Raw genomic sequence first — 23676 nt, 5'->3', positions numbered from 1 at the left:
TAATAAAATTTACGTAATATTGAGCATCGGGGCGACACTCGATGCAAAATTACGTAAAGCACCCTTATTCGAGAATCCATTGATGAGGTAACCAAAGGTTACTAGAACTTTCAAGTTTTCCCCCACGTTTCTTGACAACAAATTTCTTTCGCAGAGCGAACTCTCGAGACAAAAGAGCAAACAAATTTCCATCGTTCGTTATCGTTATCGTCAACGCTGCCATTCTTACCGGTCAATTTCCCTTTCCCTTTTAAAAATAAGAAAATGGAATGGGAAACCCGTGTCATCCCGGTGATATCGGGCAATCGGCACGTCGCATGCGGACACATGAGGCTTCGGGGCAGTGCCTTCCTCGTTCCAGAGTCGGTAGGTTCGTGGGTTGGTACCGAGTTAGCGAACAACGCGGGAGTGATTAGGACGTCCATGGGACTCGAGGGAGGAGGCGGGTGTTGCATGAGATAATCAACTCCGTGACCCGCCGGACGGAAGCCGCCCCCGTTTACCGCGGGTTTAATCCTCCAGTCCGGTTTGCATGTTCGTAGGACTAATCCAAAAAGTATCCCAGCGTCGCGCCGTGGCGACAATGAATTCCCCGTTATATATAATAGTACATTACGATACGAGTGCGCAAAGTAGGTCGTTCCCGCACTCGCAAAAAATTCTTCCGCGCTAATTCCTCGCTTACTTTTCACCCTTCGGAGCGGTAAATTGAACTTCTTTCTTCGATTTTAGAATATTTATTTATTTATTTTCATCGGATTGTTTACATTTTCGCGTATAAAACATCAAATGCAAACCGTTGCAGAAGTATACTTATGCTAGTTATACTTGTTCGCAGTTCTGATATAACTCTTATAATCTGATAGAATAAATTTGTACGAAAAAAAATAACAGTTTCGAAACGTATATAATAGTGATCATCCAGAGAACATAGTTCTAAATTTTTATCGAATTTTTTTAGTAATACAAATTAACAATGTAATAACAAAGGTTAGACTTAGAGATTCTCTAAGATCCATGACTTTATTTTATTTTTATGACATGTATATGTTTTTGTTTGTCGTTTTAAGTTCATTCGGCAACAGCCTTGACATAACTGCATCTACTAGTATCAATTTTGCACATCTTTGGCATAATAATACTTCTATTTCTGGTAATACTGAAATTGATAAAAGTATTCTTAAAATATCATAATGGTATTTAAGCGACTCGTAAGCATACATTTGTTTACAGTCCAATGGCCTTTTATTAGTTATGAGTTGATGTTTATTTATGATTTTTAGGAGCTTATTTTGTAAACTTTGCAGTAAAAATAAATTGGTCGAGTAACACTTCCCCTGTTTGTAATAAAATTTGAGGATTCTCTTAGGCCAATTTATATTCGTTCCGACACCCTACATTCTAGGGCAACGCGATCAATCGGCTAATCCTCGACTAAATCAAATTTTTTTTTTTCAATCAATCGAGCAATCGCCCCTTTCAATAAATTCTCCTTTTGATTAAACGATTCGTCAATTAATAAAAAGAACGATTATTCGTTGTTATAATTAACTGAGTAGTTGCCGAGCTCTACAGTAAGTAGATCCCGAAACATTGAAATGGATTTATTCGAAAACAAACCGTTAAGAAAAGTTTTTTTCGCGATACTTTTCATCAAATAAGAAAAAGTGTAGGTTCATCGGTAGACAGGAACTAATAATAAAATGGGTGAAAAAAAAATTGAAGTTGAAAAAACTTAATCATTCACTTAGAAAAAGTACTAAAGAGGAAACGTTATAAATTTGTCGGTAAAACATTGAAAAGCGATTTATTTAGAGTTGAACCGGAAGTTTAGATGAAATGGGACATGGGATTTTTTCATGTTCATCGGTTGTTAAATCATGCGAGTTTCAGAGTTTTTTATCGAACCATTTCCGAGATCGTCACGGGAGTTTGTCATTTTCCGAGGCGAATATTCCTCGACTTTTCGACTTGACGGTACGTCGGCTTTAATTTATCAAAGTATAGTTGATACAGATTATTTGTCTAATTCAAATGATCTAACTATGCCGATATCTTAGCCTTCGGATACGAGATTTGATCTTTAATCGCTTTTGATGGTATATTCAATCGATCCGCGTCGTGGTTTTAGGATTTTTCCCGATCGTATTAATACCTGAAAATTTTTAGAACACAATACGCAATTTTCTATGGCTTAGCAATTTTGGGATATTTATCGGGGAACCACAGTCGTAGCGAGCGAAGCTCCGAGTCGTCAGCAACCCGAGGGCAGGAAGTTACGGAGAGTCGGGAGTCCGCTTTACCCCAACCATGGCGAAAATTAACAAATTTTCCCCGGATTCCGGAAGTGCATGGCGCGACGATTCGGGCCGCCGGCTGTCGAGGCGCTACTTGTGCCGAGTTTGCGGCGAGGCTTATAATTAATTACAGCGAACGGAAGTGGCTACGATTTACGAGGCGGTGGCCGAGGGGTCGGGTGACGGCGAGGATGGGAAGTTGGCGAATAAACGCGAGGCGATCGCTCTTCCCGAGGTATTCTCAATCCGACAAATCACATCATCCAAATCGGATTAGACCATCAAGGAAGAAGAGCCAATAGTCGTCCTCATAAATAAGTAATCTTATCACGCTGGGGGCCTTGCGCCAACTTGACGACGGTCCGACGCCATTTCGATTGGAATTGCAAAGTAGCCAAGTTTACGGATTTGCGAACGATTTCCGTCCCGTCGTCTTTTTTTACTATCCTTTTTCCCTTGCTTCTGTCGTCTTCCTTCCGTCCGATGCCTTGTTTCGCACATTTTTCAAACGATTTAACGCTTATTTACCGCACACACCGCAACGCAGATTTACAAGAGAATAAGAATTCGTCTACTTTTACCAGATACGTATAGAAAATTCGATATCAAATTCTTTACGTTATTTTCAATAGCTGACAGTGCGCGCTTTCTTTTGCAACTACTGGTTTTAATTTTACGTTCTTTCTTTGTTTCGAACAGGCCATTCGGCAATTGCAAATGGCATATTTCTTGCATTGCAAAAATCCATCCATATCCTTATTCTCAGACTTTTTGAATTACTGTACTTAGATCTCGTTTCTTACAAATCTTTACCCATTCTAATTAATTAATACATTTCTCTCAGCGAGTTTCAAAGTTTCTCGTACAGAATGGGTGTATCAACGTTTTTATACCGAATTATTTGATGTTTGTAGAAAGGGTAGTTTTTCAGTTCTAATTTCGAAACATTTAGGGTAATTATGCATTTCCTATGACCAAGTAAGAAAAAGATTATTCACGTTTTGATCCCAAGCAGTGGAAATACCAGAAACTACGAAGCAATAATAGTATTTAAGAATTTCATTTCAAGAACGATTTTTCAGTGAAAACATTTGTCCTTCTTTGTTTGTAAAAGACATCTGTTTGATAAATTAAAAATATGAATCAAACCGCTGACGGATACATCCTCAAGTTGTTTGTGGCGATATTTTCTTGTAGCCTAGTCATGAGCAAAAAACATTGTCCAACTGCAGATTCATCTATTCAAATAGAACCGGAGTGGTCTAAGAACAATCTTTTTCCAACACAAGCTTGGGAAGCTGTGAAGCGTGCGTAAAGTTTTCCATTTCCGAACAGTACGGTAAAACGACGCTGACGCATGCGCTTGAGTGAATTTCTCAACTTTACGCACTAGGGCTTTCTCAGCGCATGCGCAATTTCTGATAACTTAATTTTGCGCATTGTCTCATCGAGCGTAAGTTAACGAGCGCTAATTCAAGCGGTGTCAATGGCACCTTCGGCACGTCTCAAATTAAACTTTCTTTCACAGATGTTGGAGAAAATAGCGTGCGTCACGTGTGGGAACGGAAGATATCTGTTTCGTCTGTTAATTTACAACGCTTGCCTTGGCTCTTGCTGCGTTCACACTATTACTCATATGATTGCAGCACTCGCCTTTGCGGCTCACGCTCAAAACTTTACACTCGTCAGAAATCGCCCACTTTCTGCACGTGTAATACAATATACTCTATTTCGTCTCTGCCCTATCTGCATAACACCACGAGCCGCGGTAATAAATGTCAGCGGTAATTTTTCACAATGCAGAATGGATCTGCAACTGCGTCATATACCGCATATAACGAACAAAACGAGAAGAGATAGAATGTGCATAAAAAGGACATTCAAAATACGTTGTTACACGAGCTGACGTTGAGAGCCCGCGGCTGGATATCGTATTCCGTACATGGAAAATTGGATAATTCAGTTTTGCAGTAACTGAAACCGTTCCGCAATGATCATACAGGTATACCAGCGGAAGTTATTGAGTTTCTCAATTTCTCCGGCACACATCGCCCTCGACTGCAGCAGTTCCACTTCGCGTCAATTGAGCAGTAATGGTACAATGTGCAACGAAGGGAGGTGGAGGGGGGCTGTTCGTAATTGCCCTCCCCCCCCCTGTCGCATCGCGCTTTTTTCAATGAGTGCATGTATATACCTTTTTTTGTGCATTTTAGGGCAAAATAAAATAATTACGTTTCATAATTGATTTTATTTATGCGAAGTAATCATAATAAGAACAATGATTGATAATCGAATTCATTCGGTGTCATTTTATTGCTTGTTACTTCCATAAGAGGCAAAAATAAATTTTCCATCCACTTAACATGCAAGAATAAGAGCCTATTTCAAGCACACTGAGAGTAACTTTTAGTTTCGGTTACCGCTCGGTCCTCAACTATTTTCATTTTGTACCACAATCGAAAAATATAGTTCTAGGTGTAAAATGAAAATTAGTTTTCTAGCTGTTACCGGAAAGTCTAGTATCCGTTATTATTCTCTCTCATTACTCTCACCGTTACTATATTTTCTTGTAACTGTTGCGAAAATTTAATGCTTGTGCAACAATAAATTGATGTTAAAGCCTTATCTAACTAAAAAAAAGTAGAGTAAACCAAAAAAAATTGATTTTGCGTTGCAATTACCAAAAAAGTATCGACAATAGCTCAAAATGGTTACGTGTACCTCGTTTTTCGTAATTCCAACAATATCCAAACAGAGTTTTTCAATGATACCTGCTTTACCGAATGTTTCTAGTTACTATAAAAAATGAAATTTTTCTCAATGCACCTGTTGAAAAAAAGTTATAGCGCGATGCAGAGCTTTTTGTATTTGTTACCGTGGCGATCGGAAAGGACACCCGGAAATGCAGCGAGTCTTTTGATTTTGTGACCAGTTAGTGGAATGATCGTGGACAGCACGTTTATACCTGTATGTAATAAGTACTCGTGGAATCATTAATTGATCCCCTTTCACGTTTAATCGGCACATTTACATTCTGCGTTGTATAATGGCCGTAACTGTTCGTGAAATCCTGAAATCCTTACACGACATTCTTGCTGTTTCAGTTTGAGAGCTTTGAGGTCTTTTGGCACTGGAAGTCGCGAGTACGTCGCTGATTTAGCTCAGCAAATCCACAGGAAACGAGAACGTGTCGTGGTAAGTGTATTGCGTGAAATTCTCCCGCAAGCGAATGCTAGAAGTGAGTTGAAATTCAATACCTTGTCGTCAATTTGATTACGATAATATGAGGAATTTATCAAATTCGTATACCAGTAAGCTACAATGATTTTTCTAAAAATTCAAGAATAAATATACTAAAGTTCTCGACAAGATAGGTTAGATATCGATTTTTTATTTCATATACCCTTAACCCTAATTGGTCAAACCTCAGTAGAATCGCATAACGGTCACAGAGGGTGAAGATCACCCCAGTTCTAAAAATGTGATATCCTGCTTCAACAATGAGTTTTATAAATCTAAAAAAAATATTTGGGTATTGTTTAAGGATCGTACGAAAAGTTCTTTCAGTTTCCCTAACGAAAATTTACTGTTTAAATATTGTAAAACAGCGGTGAAGTTATGGTACTAAGGGACTGTACGAGGATTTTGAAAAATGTGAGGGGTGATATTCACCCCAAGTGACCAATCAGGGTTAACGGACCATGCTATTGTAACGGGACGAAAACCATCTGATTTTCGCGATTTTCTTTTCAATGGTTAAAATACGCTAGTCGGTCTGATATTTTTATGTAAAATCAAAGCACTCGTAAAGAACTGAAAATAAATTTTGAAACGTTATTTTTATTGAAGAAAATTTTTTTTAACGGTTTTCTCGGAATCTGGTGTTACAAAACGGTGTACATTCTCAAAGGAGGAGCTTTCAAGTTATTCGCCTTGAATTCGGACACAACTTTCTTCACGCCATTCTTTATCTTGATATTGGAGTTTGTTTTTTTTGAAGTATTCATATTTTTTTCAACGCAAAACTCGCGAAAGAATAGGCTAAATTCGATACTTACAATATTTGAAGCTTACGAGCATGGAAATTTGATGAAGCTTCGATGTGTGCGACTATCTCGTAATAATCTAATCGAAAAAGTATCAACTCCTGACTCACCAACCTTCTCAATTGATGTTAAATGTCGACCATGTAGAAAAAGATTTAAAAAAATAATAGCTATGCAATTCTTAAGAGTTACTCCTTTTCAATTTAGGTTATGTTGTTCACCGAGTTGCATACAATGGTAAAAGACGAACGAAATTTGCGTTGAAAATGTTAGACCAATTTGAAGGGACATAAGTTACACATGATGTAAAAGTCATACATTTTGTTTACTCAATATTTTGGCCTGAAATTTGTTACACGGTGGGATTTTGGGGTCGCTGATCACAAATCTGAATTCAGAATTTGATAATGTCTAAATCCAAAATGGCGGATCCAATATAGCGATATATCCAAACTCTGACTTCAGATTCGTGATCAGCGGCCCCAAAATTCCCCCGAGTAATAAAATTCAGGCCAAAATGTTTAGCGAAAAAATGTGTGACTGAAAGGGTTAAGCATTAATACTATGAGCTGACAATCCTTCATGCATCGACGATTGTTCCAGGAGGAGCAGCGTTGGGAGCAAGAGAATTGTCGGAGGCATTATGACACCTGGAGAAGATTGTGGGGTCGACCAGGTCACGGGGCGCCGATGGATCATTGTCAGCGTGCAAATCTCTACAACATTCTATACCGACCTGCAATCTATTGAATTCACTTCGTTACGCGGAGCATATCGTGCTTGCGATATTTTTCGTGCGAGGGTACTTTTCAATGTCGATAAATTGTTTCTCACACCAGATTCTTGCGTTGTGATGAACGGAAAATAAGCCTACACTAAAGCTACGACAACTGTACCTATAACTATCATTTGTTTCTAGTTTTGATGTGCGAATCTTCTAATCGTTGATTTTAAGTCCGTTGATCAATGGAGAAAAACCTTTGAATCAGGCCAGAATTTCACTACTCTGGGAGCTTCTTTTTCCAGTCACTAATCGATGGTCTCTAATAAACTTCACTCAACTTTAGAGGGGTTGATTATAAAAGACCTAACCTTGGCGTGACAATTATAATCCAAGTAACGCCACGAACCCCGATGATAAAACAATTATCTTCTATGATTGCACACATGAGTTAACTGTTTTATCATCGGGGTCCTTAGAGTTACTTGAATTATAGTCGTCACCCCAAAGTTAAGTCTTTTATAATCAGTCTCTTTAAACTTAGGTGAATTTTATTAGGAGCTATCGTTATATACTTGAAAGGTAAACTGAGAAAATGGTAAAAATAACAATGTTCAGATGCGTACGTTATTTTTAGACGTCATCTACGTCATTTTCAATATGCATCCGTTACGATTCTTTCGTGTTATGAGGTTACCGCTTCTGTAGAAGCCGATCCACGGTATAATAATGCAAGTGCGATAGAATCCGATAAGAGTAAAAGTAAACTATGGGCCATTAATTCCTAGGTGATCGTTCTCTATCGGAAGGTAGAGGTTCAATCGATCGGTACAATTAGAGCCTAATTTACTTTCAATCGGTTTAGCCGTGTCTTATCGCGTTCTACCGCTCACTATCGTGACTGTTACTATTCTCCCAAATGCGAAGTACGCGTGCATAAAAAAGGTATCTACGACGCTGAATGGTCGATTTGTCTCAATGGAACAAGTCACAGTGGACCGGAATACCCGGGTTTTACAGAGTTTTCTATACGTGACAACGAAGACAAATTGCCGCGCAGAACTGTAACAACAGCGTCGACACTGTACAACTGTAATAACGCGGACAACGGGAAAATCTAGAAACGCGCATCGCCATTGTGTCTGACTGCTGTGTATCCGTTACCGAGCACCGTCAGCCTCCGTGCGGAACACACAAGAGTTGGGCGTCGGTGATTCATACCCCCGTAAAATATCAGTTCCTGTTTACGCTTGGTTTAGATATACATGTTGATACTGCGGCAAAACCACCGCCGTTGCTTTATCGCATTGTCTGCAGCTGGGTCAACGGGTGCAGAAGGCAGTCCCATTACGGTTTTTTTTCGTTCAGTCAAAATATGTAGGTCTGAATTAAAAATGTTCGGGACATGGCTGCATTTTTGTGTTTCGGGATTTTTTCTATCGGGAACTCGAATGTGGAGTTATTTTTGATTCGCGTAGCCAGCGTTCTCAGAAAACAGCAAAATTTGACGTTTCTTGCATTTTCTTCAAAAACTGCTACCGATTGATGAAGCATAACTTGCCCATCGTGCAGAGTAGAAAATTCTACATCGAATTATGTTCCCGCGTGACAGAAACGGAGTCGGATTAACATATTAAAAAAAAAAGAAACTATTTCACTAAAATTCCCCAGATACCGTCGATAAGTAGAATTTCTGTTTTCTTAATTTGTTAATCCTACTCCCGTTTCGACATATGAGGACATAATTTGTGTAGAATTTTCCGCTCCACGCGATCGTCGAGTCATTTTTCATCTATCGTGAGACAGAAGCAACTCACTCCCTTCTATTTGTTTAACAATTTATCAAGATTATTGACGATTTATACTGAACTATATTTTATTTTGAATTGCTTCTACTCGACGCGGCCTGGGTCAAGTGCTGTCGAGGCTCAGACAATTTTATTATATTATGTTGGGCGCCAGTTAATTATCAAAATTAACGAAAACGGAATAACGGCTAAGCTCAGTTGGCTAACAAATAACAATAATAGTTTTATTTATAGACTCTATTCGCAAGGGAGTTCATTCGGGGACCCGAGGAAGGGAGAATCCAAATTTCCAAGAGCATAGAAGAAAGAATTGGACAGAATATACAAGTTTATTTGTACTTACAAATCGTTGTCGAAATCCGACTCTCGCAATAACGATGGAATTGATTCCACAGTCAAATTACAAGAAAATACTACGCACTAGTTGACACAAGAGTCAAACTATGTAATTGTCACGGACAAAGGTCGACACAAAAGTCGAATTACAAAATCGTGTAATAGGCACGGGGTTGACACAAGAGTCAAATCACGCGAACGCTACCCACTGAGGCTGACATAGAAGCCAAATTATTATAACGAAATATTACGAGCGAAAGTTGACACAAGAGTCAAACTACAAAACTATGTACTATATACGGGGGTTGATGCAAGAGTGGTTGTGCCGGCTCCTGCCGCACGTGGCTTGGATCGATAATTCGCTCGACAATTTGACGCCTGCGCGCTAGTCTGAATTTGAATGTCTGTACCCTATTCGTCTCGAGTCAATATGGCGTAATGGCGCGTAATATTTGAATGACTTTAAGTGACTCGGAAGCTATTTATTAACCGCGGATACCTTATAATTAGGGATTTCGACTCTGACGTTGAGTTAGATACGATTATCCTATTTTTCTGTTACAATCGATTGCAGTTTTTGAGGAAAACGCAAAAAACGTTATATTTTGTTGTTTTCTCGAAACGCCGGCTATGCAGCTCAAAAATGACTTCAGATTCGAGTTCCCAAATATCATGCGTATGTTTAATTTAGACCTTTTTTGACTGGATTATCTCGGCTTGTGATTTCACTTACCGTTTTTGGCGATGAGCAGACGTACCTGCTGCACTAATCAGAGGATCCAGGCTTCCACCATCATCGCAAGAGCCTTGTTTCCCATCCCGTTTTCGTTATCGCTAATCACTGCTTCTATGTTTACCGAAGGCATCGTGTGAACGATAGTATATCTATTATATGGAATTAGGTGTAGGAATAAGGCCTTGAATATTGAAGCCGATTCTAAACCATTAATCGTCGACGTATGAATTGAGCTATGAAATTAGCAATCACAGTAAAAAACATCAGAGAACTTTTTGACGTTTTCTTCAAGTTGCCAAGGCCCGCTGGACGCTTCTTCGATAGTTTTAGATTTTTATTCGAGACAAAATTGCTCAGATTTGATGATATTTGAACTTGATGATTGATTCTGAAGTTGTTGGGGGTAGCGCAATACGGATTTTTTCTGTTTATTGAAAAAATATTGGATTCATATCTGATTCTGAATTCCATTTTAGTTTGTCGAAGTAAACTGATTCAGGTTCTCATTTAATAGTTCTCAACAACATGTGTCAGGGTGGCTCAAACGGCCAATAATTGTTCCGTCTTACAAGTATGTACATCCAATCGCGTGTCAAGAAACGAAAAAAAGACTATAAGGGGGAGGGGGGATTAAAATTGCAACAATTAGTAAGCAAATATCAAACAAAGTGTTTATCTATTTGCAGTTAAATAAATATCAAGTTCTTTGCGTTGAGAAAACAGCCCGATGCATTGGAACTTGTTGAGAATTCACCGATCTAAATGAATTTATTTTAGAATAACATACACCATGTTCGTTTCGTATAAGTAAACGGAATTATTAGTTTATGATCTTTAAAGAATTCCTTTTTTCTCGGCATGCAACCATGTAATTGCTCTAATGACTTCGTAAATTAGAATTATACATTTACAACGTCCATTGGATTACGGGCTATAAAGAATACCCTGCATTGCTGTAGCAGGTGTTCGTTTTCGATAAATTTCCTAGGATCTAGTGTAGCGTTTTCTCGGGTCTAGAAAGGCTGAACGTCTCCCACGAGTCGAGTTAGTCACGGTTTTAATAAGTAACCATATTGCAGGCGATATTTACGCGTTAGCTGCGGCGACTTTGTGCAATGCCAAGACGCTTCCAGACTCTACCTTTAGATTATATTTATCGCCTGTGATCCCGAGCGCCTTTCACGCCTCGGCTGCACATGCATAGTAATAAATCCCATGCCGATTGAGTAATTGAATTGCATGAATGCGAACTGCAACTCTCTCTTGGGATTCCTCGTTACACTGGTACCGTGAATCAGCTGCATTTCAATCCTCATTCATTTTGAAGTGAGCCGTGCGCATAACCTTCTAAGTAGGAACATCTCAATTGACTGAATATTGACTCCTCCAAAGTGAAATCGTGTAGATTGAACCGTTTTTGACACGTCTTGCCGTCATTTTGTTTGACGTCAAACAGCGTTCGATGATCAGTGATACCTGGGAATAATTTTAGAGATGATATGAAACGCCAAGCGTGTCAAAAGATTCGACGGTCATGGGTTATGTTACGTTTGTTAAGATTGAGTTAGTTTCGAGCTCGGCCCACTATGGCGCTGTAGGTTTTTCTGTGTTGCCAACATGACTGTCTAGTGTAAAAAATTAGCCGTCTCAGATTCATTGTCCCCAAATGTACCTATCTACGTTTATATTTTGCATTGGTGCCTCCAATTCCAAACTGCCTTTTACTTGCCGAACATATTTTGGCCATCCTTCTCATTTAATGAGAAAGGATTTCTCGAGATTTGGTGGCCTCTTAGGCCCCCCCCTCCAGTCCGCCACTGTGCAGAAGATCGCTTAGACTTACACGTAATAGCCTCGTTCCATTATTTTCAAAATTTTTCGATTTTTATAATTACACACGTCGCATGTTTTCTCATCTTTTCAGCAAAGCGTAGGATGTTAGGTTAGGTTATGTATATTATAGTATCCAGCCAATACACTGTACGGGCTGATAAGGATGCTACTAATGAGACGAGATTCCTCGGAACAGTAAGCGGCGTCATTATTTTATAAAAGGCACGATTATAAAAGCAAAAAAAACGTAGTCCAGCTTATTGCACTCGTTAAAAGCACATTCTGTGTTGGTGTACTTATGCTACAGGCTATTTCAAGTTACGAGAAACGTATCATATCATATGCTAGCTATGTATTATCACAGGCTACCTATACTTTCACTATTTGTGGATATTATAATATCATAAGTTCAAAATTAATCCACGAGCATTTGAATGTATCGAAAAAAAAGTGGAATTACTCTGGAAAAACTGGCAAAGAATCTTACAAAATTCTGTAAGGAGTCTGAGTCTTGTTTAGTTTGTTAATGTGAATGAAGAAACATTGCTTCTTGTCACAGATTTATCGAACCAAGTGTATACCTCTCCTTATCTCATTGGCTCTAAACTCTTGTTGATGAACACATTCGTAGTCAAGTGCTTGCTACAAATTATCGTTAGTTACCAGCAATGCGAGGTGTGACGGAAGTACAGGGGAATTAAGAATAAAAAGAAGAGTGTAGAGTTGAATCGCGCTGTGAACCTTTTTGGATATTGTATGTGCAGAGGTACGCAAGTGCCTACATAATATAGGTATGAATGTATGTGGCATATACGCCCGGAGAGCTTAGGAGAAGAAAATAAAAATGGTTTCTACCCGCTACAGGACGAGGAGAGAAAAATCGTGTCTGGGAATTGAAAAAATATGGCGATTCACGAGGATTTATTATAACGATGCGCAGTGGTTTCTGACTGTCAGAATAAAGAAAAGGAAAATATGTAAACAGAGGCCTTTTATTTTTTACAAACTTGAGCTGCTGTATGATGGCGATTTTTTTTTTAGCCTCGTTGTTTCTTGTTACAATGTTACATGTAGAATATTGGATAGAAGGTAAAAAATAATCATAACTGGTTATTGTGATTAGTAGTAATAGGCATAATACGATGCAGAGAAACGTGTAATGTATTTTAATCATACCGCTAAGTATAAAAACTATAATAAAAGAGAAAAGAATACACGGTTTACTTTGGTTTGATCGATTCCTTTCTTCTCAACTCATTTCACGTCAATCCAAATAGATGGTGTACTTGACCACACGTATAACGAAGGTAAATAATCAATGCCGTCTCTCAGATGCAGAATAGTGAATTATGAATTGACCCTGCGATTGCGTTGCGGTGGGAAGGTAGAGTTTATTTGATTACAGAGTGTGCGCAGGGCAAGAATTATTCGTATAATTCAGTTGGCCGAATTTCAAGCGACCCACGCCGGGTTAATTTGTTTTGAATATAAAGTTTCATCGCTCCGATGTGAACGTGACGGTGAAAATATACCGAGGTAGAAGAGAAATGGAAAATTAATTACTCGACCGACACACATAACGGCATGGCAGAATTAAAGGCTGCATGATCTGCGATTTGGCAGGCATGAAAACGTTTCTACTGAGCTCGTGTGGTAATTATTTACCTGAGGTCGAATTAACCAAATCTGCTCAGATGGCTGTAATGAATCATTTCCCCATCGCGAATTTATGCGTATGCGTTATTTACTGACTTCTTATTGGAGTCTACACGCCTATATCATCAAAATAAAATATAACTGCTTATCAATTTTCCTTTGAAAAATTAAGGTACAGTAACGGTAATTAACTCATCGTTGGATCAATCTCGTTGAGACCATTCCTTCGGCTGTAGAGTTATTCTTAGAATTTTTCGAACAATATTCGTAAATGTTCTCGGCAGAGGTTTTAACGGTATTTTTTCACTCTACCTCAATAATTGGATTTCAACACTCGTGTTGTTCGGGACGATTGAGCCACTAGACACAACACGCGGGATGCAGAAGACAGGATTTTTGCGTGATGTTGATGGATTATCAACGTGCGCAGCAAATTCGCATGCGTGTCCAAGAACAGGTTATACCTGAACTGATGGATAAGTATTTCAGCTAACAGAGGAAAAATGTGTGTCTCATTTAATGAAAAACTTTTGATCCAATGAAAAAGAAAATAAATAAAAACACCACGATCAATTCAATAACTTCCAAAACAAATAATAGTAATTAGTATTTTAATTAGTAATTGCCACAATAGTTTGATTCAACTACAAAATGGTTAAGCAAATCAAATTTTTCTAAATCAAAAAATGTTTTCTCTACATGCTGTGAAACAGTTTTTGAAAATATCAAAGTGCTGCGGTTGTATATTGAATTCCTTAATACCAGTTTGTAACGTAATTATTAAATTTTTTTATTGTTTAGTCACAGTAACTTAATTGTCATAAACATTCGATACGATAGTTATCGCTAAATGCCTTCTCTATGATTATAAATCCTTTGGTATTTCAAAATGTCAATAACAATTCATAATAATTTTAAATAATACAAAGTCATTCAATTCGCTTGATCATTTAGTTTGTAATATTTCGAAAACGAAGTGCCAAAAAATATGAAAAAGACGCATCTTTCACAAGCTTTCTATCGCTATTGCATTTTTTCCGTTAACAATCTCTCAATCGATGTGACGCTGGAACTCTTTTACCTCGTCATGTTCAAAGCTTACATAAATACAACTGTCGATATTATCTGAAATGGGATAAGACCAGGTCGTTTGAACAGCACATGTGAACGTCGGTAAAGAAACATGCAGCCTCGAGTCTCTCCAGAACTGGCGTTCCACATTCTTACCTTGATTTCTATGCACAGCCAGATTATCCTAAACCGGATCCCTCTTCGTTTCCAACTCGCTTGTTCTCATGGGCAGAATTCGAAAATATATACGTCTCCGTACAGCAGAAACGGTCCCATCGCCGTTTTGAGGCCTGGTCATGAAGGGCGGAGTGGCTCGAATCGATTTGTCGTCTCAAGACCGGCCGTTTCGAAAGGATCGAAGTTGTAGCGGGAAACAGTTCGCTCGAGCCTCGTTTGAACGCGGGGAATCCCTCGACTGCGGAAATCCAATCCAATCGCATGATTCGTTGATTCGAATGCAAATCGTCAGCGGCGCTTTTCTTTATTCTTCTTTGCTTTCTTTTTATCTTTACTTCTTCGCCCCGGAGCGCTGCGGCAAAGATATAACGGAATACGTCTTCGTCGTGTTTCAGTGACTCTCCGCCCGACCCAACTTTACGACCCATCGAATGTCCTCGTAAATGACTGCACCATGGCACCGACCCGTCAGTCCATGAGGCGTTGCTCTATAAACGGCAAGGATAAAGTCACTGCGAGTAGCAAGGACCTTCCTCAATATTCGCTTTCCTCTACTGCGAAACCCTGTCTCCTTTATCCAATTCCTTTCCTTCGTTCTTTCCACACCGATCCACCGACACCCTGCTCCTCCCATCTTTTCACGCGCGCAGATTCGCCCTTACACTTCCCAGCTTTATTTACATATTCCTACCTGCTATATACGTATATACGGTTGGGATATCTGCGCGATAAAACTGAGCTTCACTTTTTATCCTCTTTGTCGTTTTCGCTTTACTTTTCACGGTATTTTTTTGCTATATGCAAACTCTGCGAACACTGTGACATTGCCACATTGCTATTCTTTATCGTTTTCATATAATACAGATCGCAAAGCGAAGTGTACATTGAATTTGCCGTCGAAGGAAAAAAATAATTTCTTTTCAACCTGGCAACGTCTTTTCAAGGGGGTGCTCCGGTCGATTTCGACGTTAACGTACAGATCTCCAGACATCGAAGTCCACGTAACTCAAACGCAAAAAAGAGCTTGATAGCCCCATTTTCATACTCAATTCTGAACAAAAGTACTCCAAAGCATTTTCATTTGTCGCAAAAACAAAGCAACGGCCTTAATTCTACGAATTTACTATCGCGCTTTTGTAGAATCCATGCCATTTCTTTATTTATGCATCAAATGAAACTGTGTTAGAGTGTTTTTGTTCACAATTGCGTATAGAATGGGGCTGTTGAACCCATTTTTTGCGTTTGAGATATATACGTCAACGTCGAAATCGACCAGGGCACCCCCTAAACACTTTTCCGAGAATTTTCAAACATGTGTGTAAATTTGTGAGTGTAATTGTGACACGACAAAAGGATATTGTTATACATACAGAGAAAGAATTTTTTAACCTATTCAAATGTAGTGTTCGAATGTGGTTGAAAAAAATATCAATAGATTCACAAAAAAGTGATTAGAATAGCATGTTGCGTTGTCGAGTTAATTTTTCAACTTTAATTATTTAAACATAAATTTTTTATGGATTTTTTCGGAATACTGCTTGAGTGATTCGGATGAAAATCGGTTGTGAGTAGGAAAGCGAGTATACGGATAATACAATGGTGATATTCCTAGAAACCGTTAAAAATGTCTAAACACTTGCGATTGCAACGCGATAGTTAGTGTTCACATTTTGAAACAATTACTATACGGATCCCGAATTCTGGTAGAACAGCGAATCGAGTCGAGAGGAAATTTTTAGTGGCACACTTTCAAATCGTTTGAATTTTTTAAAATATTTCAGTTCGTATCTTAGTCGGTGTCTGTATATAGCCTTGAATGTTTTACTGCATTTACCGCGGAGCTAGATCAGTAATTAAGTAAACTTGGCCTCGTAAGTATCAATTTTTGTAAAAATATATTATATAAAATATAAATAAATAAAGTTTATTTTGTTCTTTTCAACTAAATTCGCTGTGAATTTTTTTATTCACCAAATTGCATACCAGATAAACCATATTTATGGATAGAGTTATGTTCCAAGTGGACAAGAATCAGGCGTTTTATCAAAAACTTTAAGCAAACTATTTGTTCTGTTCAATGCACCGTCGAATTGTTGGAATTATCATATTTTTAACTTCTCGCGTCTCTATATTGCACCAACTGCTGCGATATTATTTGAAACACTGTATAAAATTCTTAGACTAAAAATAATTCGGAAACGGATGGAATTATGTAGATGAAACTTGATCCATCGCCCTGGTTTCGTTTGACTTAGAACTGATCAGATTTTGAGCAAAATGTATTGTTTGTAAAATCGTATTTGTTTTTGTCTAAAAATTCTTATTTTCGCAAAGAATACAGGAATATTGGAAAGTTCTAGGGCAGCTCAATTCAGGCCAGTCAATTTTCTCCGTTTCTTCCCGACAGTAAATCGGTGAAAGTACCGAAGTTATGGATTTCTTCTTCTCGTTCGCACCGTACTCAAAATTGAAGTGGAAAATTGATACAATTGAGAACAATTTGTACTTGGCATTCCGGCGGGACTAGATCTCTGGGGGAATTATAACAGAAACCAAACACACGCGAATCGACGTGCTTACAATTCTAGGACTCTCTCATAGATATATAATATTATACTGTAAGAGATTCCGTGCGGTTGCATCGAGCCTGAGACGATCACCACTCCCAATTTTATTGCAATTTTATGGTTCACCTTAGCACTTCAAGGATTGCCAGTGAGAAAAACGAATTATAGTTTATGCCACAAGTAACCTTGTTGCTTGATTGAGTAAAGTAATTATTCTAAAATCAGGTAAACTGAATTTTTGAAAATTTACAGATAATTCTTGGAAATGGTAGGAGATACGTAAAAACTGACAAATATTTGAAGCAATTTTTGGAAATTACTTAAACATTCCCTTTCGTTTCGGTCTAGTTGCTTGAAAATAAAACGGAAGTTGCGTAGCGTTGAGTACTTAGCCAAATAAAAAAAATGTTTTCAATGACGTTGAGGAGGAATACTCTTTGCAATTACAATAAAACTGTCAAATTGCTTATAATTCTTTTCCAACTGCGTAGCACATTCATGATGGCAGAGTATTGAAGCTGAATAGATCCATTTCAACGACCAAAAACCTGACACGATTACAGTTTTTGTATAAAATTGAAAAACAAAAACAAAAAAATAAAAAACGAGACGTATAGTTTTCTCACTTCAATACTCACAACCATGTAAAGGCGTGCAGCACGTATTTTCGGGTTCCACATTTGTTCATATACATGACATTGTACTCCATGATAAAAATTTTAGGTTCCGTTGAAAACTGGCCGAGGAATAAGATAATATTTTTTCCGAATTTTAGGTCGCGGTGATTATGTTGAAAAATCCATTTGAATATTTATAGCAATTGAAAAGCATGTTCCATTCCGAGGGAAAGTATGATTGATATACCTGTTCTGGAGTGAATTTTTATTAGCTTTAAAATTAGTCCCGTCCGGACCCTCTACGATGAATAGGTCCGGAAATATGAGCACTTGAAGACCATTGTGCGCGACTGTTTTGCCGAAATTTTCGACCCCGAAATACTGACACTCAAATTGTAGAGAAAATTAAGGAAATTCTCTGGGATCAAAGACAATATATTATTCACGTTCATTAATAGAATCTGAAAAGTTTACGGCTTCGAGAGTGTACCGTTTGACATAGAATGACTCGTAGGTGAAATAATTAATCAACTCATAATCTAGAGTGAATTCATAAACTCCAGTGCCGAGTGAAACCGCATTCAATTCCCCATATAATATACACGTACCACAAAACACGTTTATTCAAGAGTTGGTATCATCCACGTAGCGTGTGTACAACGACCCACGAACACATGTATAGGGGGCATTCCATGACAACTCAGTAAACGGTCGATCACGACGTTTTTTAACTTCACGAAGGATTTTTCCTGCGACAGTACAACCTCTAAAGGCTACTCAAGAATTTCCACATTTTTTCAATCGCTCGTCTTTACCCTGTGATTTTTTAAATCTATCTTAAAAACACTGAAATTGATTTTTATGAATCAAAAATATTAAAGTATATTTGTTTCCCGAAATGAAACGTTTCCACGCAAGATTCGGAGTGGGACCTGGTTTTTTTCTATCTTTTTAACCGTTTCTTCTATTCTCGTACCTGATAAAAATCTTGTATAATCTTGAAGCAATTAAAAAAAAATCAGCAATCAAATCGGCGATGCGTTATGTATCGTGATAGACTTTTAACAGGTATGAAAATAGAAGAAACGATTCAAAAAAAAAAAAAATATAAGAAATGTTGTAAAGAAAAAAAAAAAGAAACAGTAAAAAACGAGGTCCCATTCATTTCGGAAAACAAAATATGTTTTCTTCTTGTTTCATAAAAGTCAATTTGGGTTTAAAAAATCGTAAGGTTACAGACGAGTGACTAAAAAAATGAAAATAATTTTTTTAGAAGCTTTTCAGGGGTCGTACTAATGAAAAAATGTTACGGTCAACCGTTTCCTGAGTTGGCGTGGAATGCCCCATACGTACCTGCGTAATTTTGCAGGCGTATGCATGGGGGTTGTACGTGAATCGCAGGACGGTTACATGGTCGTAGAAGGTAGGAGGTACACGCCGTGGGATAGATGCTTCGTTCATATACCAATTTACGTGGATTTAATGTAGGTACCGGAACGAGACAAGCCTAATAGAATTCCGTACCCTTTTACCACTTTGGCATAATTTTACCCTTATGTTCCAAGGCGGGTCCAACGGTCCACCGTTTCCTTCCTTCGCTATACATCCCATCGCGCAGACGAGTTTCTCTTTGTATACCTAACCAGGGTGCTTTCTGAAATGCGAATATCATCCATGCGCTTTATTGGGTGAGTCGCGTAGATCGATGGACAAGCCGGTGTCTCAGAAATACCGGTTCAAGGCATTTGCAGAAAAAATCAGCCTTCTTTTTGGCAAATAATTGCTAAGAGTTGTAGAATACCATAGATCTGCGTAATTTTAAACGAACGCTGGATTATCCAGACTTCGATTCGTATTCGAACTTACAGTTGCAAGCTTTGCTTTTTCGCTGGAACGTCTCGTGATCGGGGATATCTAGTGGCAGCCCTTCACACGTTTCGATAATAAGAAATTTAAGGGGAGTTTCCAACATTCAAATTTTGTGGAAAAATTTTACGTATCTTATTCTACAGTTATTCTCTTTTTCTGTGCGACAGAAACGCCTGAAACTTCGGGAAATCATGGGATTTACGCAGAAAGTAAAGAAAGGGGCTGCTCAGAAGGTTTCGGAAAATTGAATTATTGGTACGAAAAATATGGGTTTCCGATGTTAGTAGCTTGCATAATTAACTCAAGGTTTAAAAACTCAAGTTTATTCGTAGAGTCCTTGACAACTTTTCGAGCTTTTTACAGTGACTTTTGATTAGGAAAAGGGTTTGTCAAACTTTTACTGCTAACGGACTGATGACTGACGCTCGCAAGGCGTCATCATACCAAGATAATTTCAATTCATCACTAATTGATACGAGAGAGTTCAACATCTCGTACCCCGTTCCGAGTAAGTTGGCACCACTTCTTCGCAGGCGAAAATATTGCGCGTGGTACGATTTGGCTGACCAATAGAAATCAATTGTTTTGGATCTGCGCAGTAGGTTACTCACAACCAGCGCGCTAGATTTCACATTTACCTCTTATCAGGCTGGCCACGAATTTTCACCAGGATCTGAGACCCGATTTCCCTAAAATTTTCCCAGTTCCAGTAAGTTACTAAAACCTAAATCGTGCTACTTACCGACTGAGATATGCCGATATATTCAATCTATTCCTCTTATATATGTATACAAAAAAGTCCGGGGTTGATTTTTTCACTTTATCACCGTTTGCAGTTTTCGCAGCGAAAGTGACAGGAGCAACAATGGTAGACGCGGTGGTGCCAGGGGGGGGGGGGGAATTCTTGCAAAAAGACTAAAGGCCTGATGCCAGGCGATAGGTGGTCCCTGCCATTCTCCTCTTCTCGCTTTAAACTCGAACATCGTTCTTCTCACCCACTCACCAGTTTTCTTTTTCTTTCGTTTTTTTTTTTTTTTTGCTCTTTGCTCTCGTATCATTTCAACGATGCAGCACTCTTCGCCTCCTCTTTCATTCGCTTGGCTCCATTATACCGATACTGAGATTAGACTCTCTTCCTCCTTCCCCTTGCTCTGCGCCCCTTCGACCTCAGCCTTTTTTTCATTCTCTCATCCCACCATACATACCATTGTTGAATTATTTACCAGCTTGGAATACGTTACCTACCTTTTTACACGCAAAGTATTTTCGAAGCAAATCAATGAATTTGTTTCCCTTGCTGAGAATAAGTGGTAGGTCTGTAAAGGTGCTCCGCGATGATGCCAGAATCACGAATACGTTATTCCAATTTTGGAACTTTAATGGAGAGTAGCTATCAACCCGTCACCGTTATCGGAACGGATTCGTTTAAATCAACCGTTCGAGTACAGATAAATTATTCGTTCACAGATTGCGAAAGTTGGGAAAATCCTGAATTTTCAGTAGCTTCTATATCGTGAATTAGAAATAGGATGAATCTTGACCTTATTTTCGTAGTGACGTACAACTTGATTTAAAACCCCATCAATTTACACCAAATTGACAAACTAAAAATCAAACACAGTTCTTTATTTTCATATGGGATTTTGAGCGTCAGAATTGAATTTCAGCTGCGAAAACTTCGCACATCCTGAATATCCTACTTTCGCTCGACAGGTACGGACAAACGTGGATGGGTCAAGGTCGAAAAGGAAAAAGCCAACTTTTTTGGTCAATTGTAGGGCTCTGATAAATATGTATTAAAAATTACAAAACATATTCATACAATGTAGACTTAAAAAACTAAAATATGCAAAATAGAAACTGCACTTCTGGTTCCAAACATCATACTTTACGTCGAAAACCAAATAAGGAATGAAAATGATTTAAATAAAAAATATGTATTTACATATTAATCCGAGCCCTGGTGATTTGTAATGAAAATAATGCCACCTGCGCGGAGATCATCGGGGATTAAATTTAAAGGAGAAATCACGAATGAGAATTGCTGTTCCCAACTTTCGACTGTTGGCTGTCAAGTCTTCCCTATTCTGGTTGATTGTGAGCAGCATCCCTCCTCTCCGCTCTGCTCTTCTGTGCTCTTGGAATAGAGTGAAATGTAAAAAGTGTTGGAGAGAGAGTATAATCTTCCGGGACATTATTATATGTCCTACCGCTACTTCATCCACCATTCTGAAATTCTATTCTTCACACATTTTGTTTTTCAATTCTTCACCGATTCTCAGCTCCGTTCGAATTTTCAAGCGTAGGGCTAGCTGGTAGCCAATTTCTGTTTGCGGTGCGTTTCAACGTTGAATTTATCTCTTACAATTTCCGTTCCTTCCCCCAAAATCTCAATATTATTTCACTACAAAAATTATGTTCAAGTATTACGTCCATATAAATAAACATATCTACAGTTCACATTTATTCATCGGACATAATTGTATTCAACTAAAAAACACGTTTTATAACTCATCCATGTATTTGTGTGAAACGTGTCGTATCCTAAATTCCGGAATAACTATTTCAATCGATTCGGGTAAGTGGGGTGAAAAATCAAGTTTTATCGAAGTTGTCCCGCAAACTTTTTCGATCTTCTACGGTATCCGTTTGTAAATTGACATGGGTATAAAATTGATAATGCCTATTGATAAAGTTTCATCGCATTCGTTACGCGACTTAATTACTGTCAATCTAAATTCTTTTACACTTTATTTGTTTTTGCGGTACGTTGAGTAACTAAAGAAATGTTAAATACGTATCTGCTCAATTAGAAGAGAACGGAGACTTTTTAAATCTTTAATGTAACTTCCGATTTCAAAATTAAAATTCTCGACGACGTCACAATGCCTTCTTTTTTTTTTTTTTGTCCGTCCCGCTAGTTTTTCTTTCATATACTCGTATGTTGCAGCCGGTGAGTTGAATTGAAATAGATAATAATGGTACGAGTCTTATTCGTTACGGCGATGGTGCAAGGACGAATTTCAGCAGCGCTGTTTCACAGTCACTTATCAAATCAAGGAGGCACTTTTTTCACTCTTCTGAGATCAGTTGCCCCGCCTTTAGTCGCGCACATTTATCACAGTCGTGAAAAGCTCCGCGGTTACATGCGTATACACTCGATCCGAGTAGGTGAGGAAATCCCGAAGCGGTTAGTACCGACCTCTTCAGCTCGCCGCCACTCGCTTTGAATGAAGTGTCTCTTTCTTCGTTGATTCGCCGGATGTTCCGCACGGTACTTTGTTAACGTCGTAGGCACAGTCGTGCACTCGGAACAATCGCTTCTCTGCCTCCTCTTCAAGTCGTCGACGTGGCTACGCGTTAACGGTGAAGAGATTACTGTTACTTCAGTTTTTCTCGATCACTTTCGGCGCGGTGAACCAACGGTCGGAATGGGGTCTTAAACCTTTGCCGCACAACGTTTCGTACATGAGACACCTTCTTTGAATCGGTTACTTCAAGATTTACAAATCAATTTTTGACATTTTTGTATATATGTCTGTCATTTTTTTTTGCATAATTGGACTTTTAAGATGTGAATGTTGATGTTTTAAGAGGGATTATGATGATTCCGCGAATATAGTCAGTGCTTTAAATAAGCAACGCGTCGAAAATGCCTGTTTTTACATAATAAATGTAATTGTGGGAAGGTTATGGGGACAGCAAAGTGGAACTCGGTAATTTTGGGTTTTCGAGGCTGCTGAAGACTAATCCGACGTGAAAATTTCAAAATTCAAGATGGCAGATCCAATACGATGGACTGAAAATATCAAAATTGATACAAATCGATGGTAATTTGTCATTCGGGGGTTTTCGGGGTCGATGAAAACGTATTTAGTGATCTAAGAAACTCCTGGGTATGCATTTTCGAACTATTCCGATTACTTTGCCACTTTCGGTCTG

At 38.5% G+C, this 23676-nt stretch overlaps 1 protein-coding gene across 1 annotated transcript in view; it reads left to right on the top strand.

The window, feature by feature from the left end:
- Positions 1–7417, top strand: part of LOC124179794 — a 28649-nt gene extending 21232 nt beyond the window's left edge. The window contains exons 6-7 of the mRNA XM_046564539.1: positions 5402–5492; positions 6947–7417. Of these exons, the coding sequence (XP_046420495.1) occupies positions 5402–5492; positions 6947–7093 (238 nt within the window). The 3' untranslated portion in view covers positions 7094–7417. The remainder of the gene's footprint in view (positions 1–5401; positions 5493–6946) is intronic.
- Positions 7418–23676: the final 16259 nt, after the last annotated feature.

This window comes from Neodiprion fabricii, chromosome 4 (genome assembly GCF_021155785.1).
Source record: "Neodiprion fabricii isolate iyNeoFabr1 chromosome 4, iyNeoFabr1.1, whole genome shotgun sequence".
NCBI lineage: Eukaryota > Metazoa > Arthropoda > Insecta > Hymenoptera > Diprionidae > Neodiprion > Neodiprion fabricii.
The sequence above is the reverse complement of the archived record's forward strand: the minus strand, read 5'-3'. Positions and strand labels throughout refer to the sequence as shown.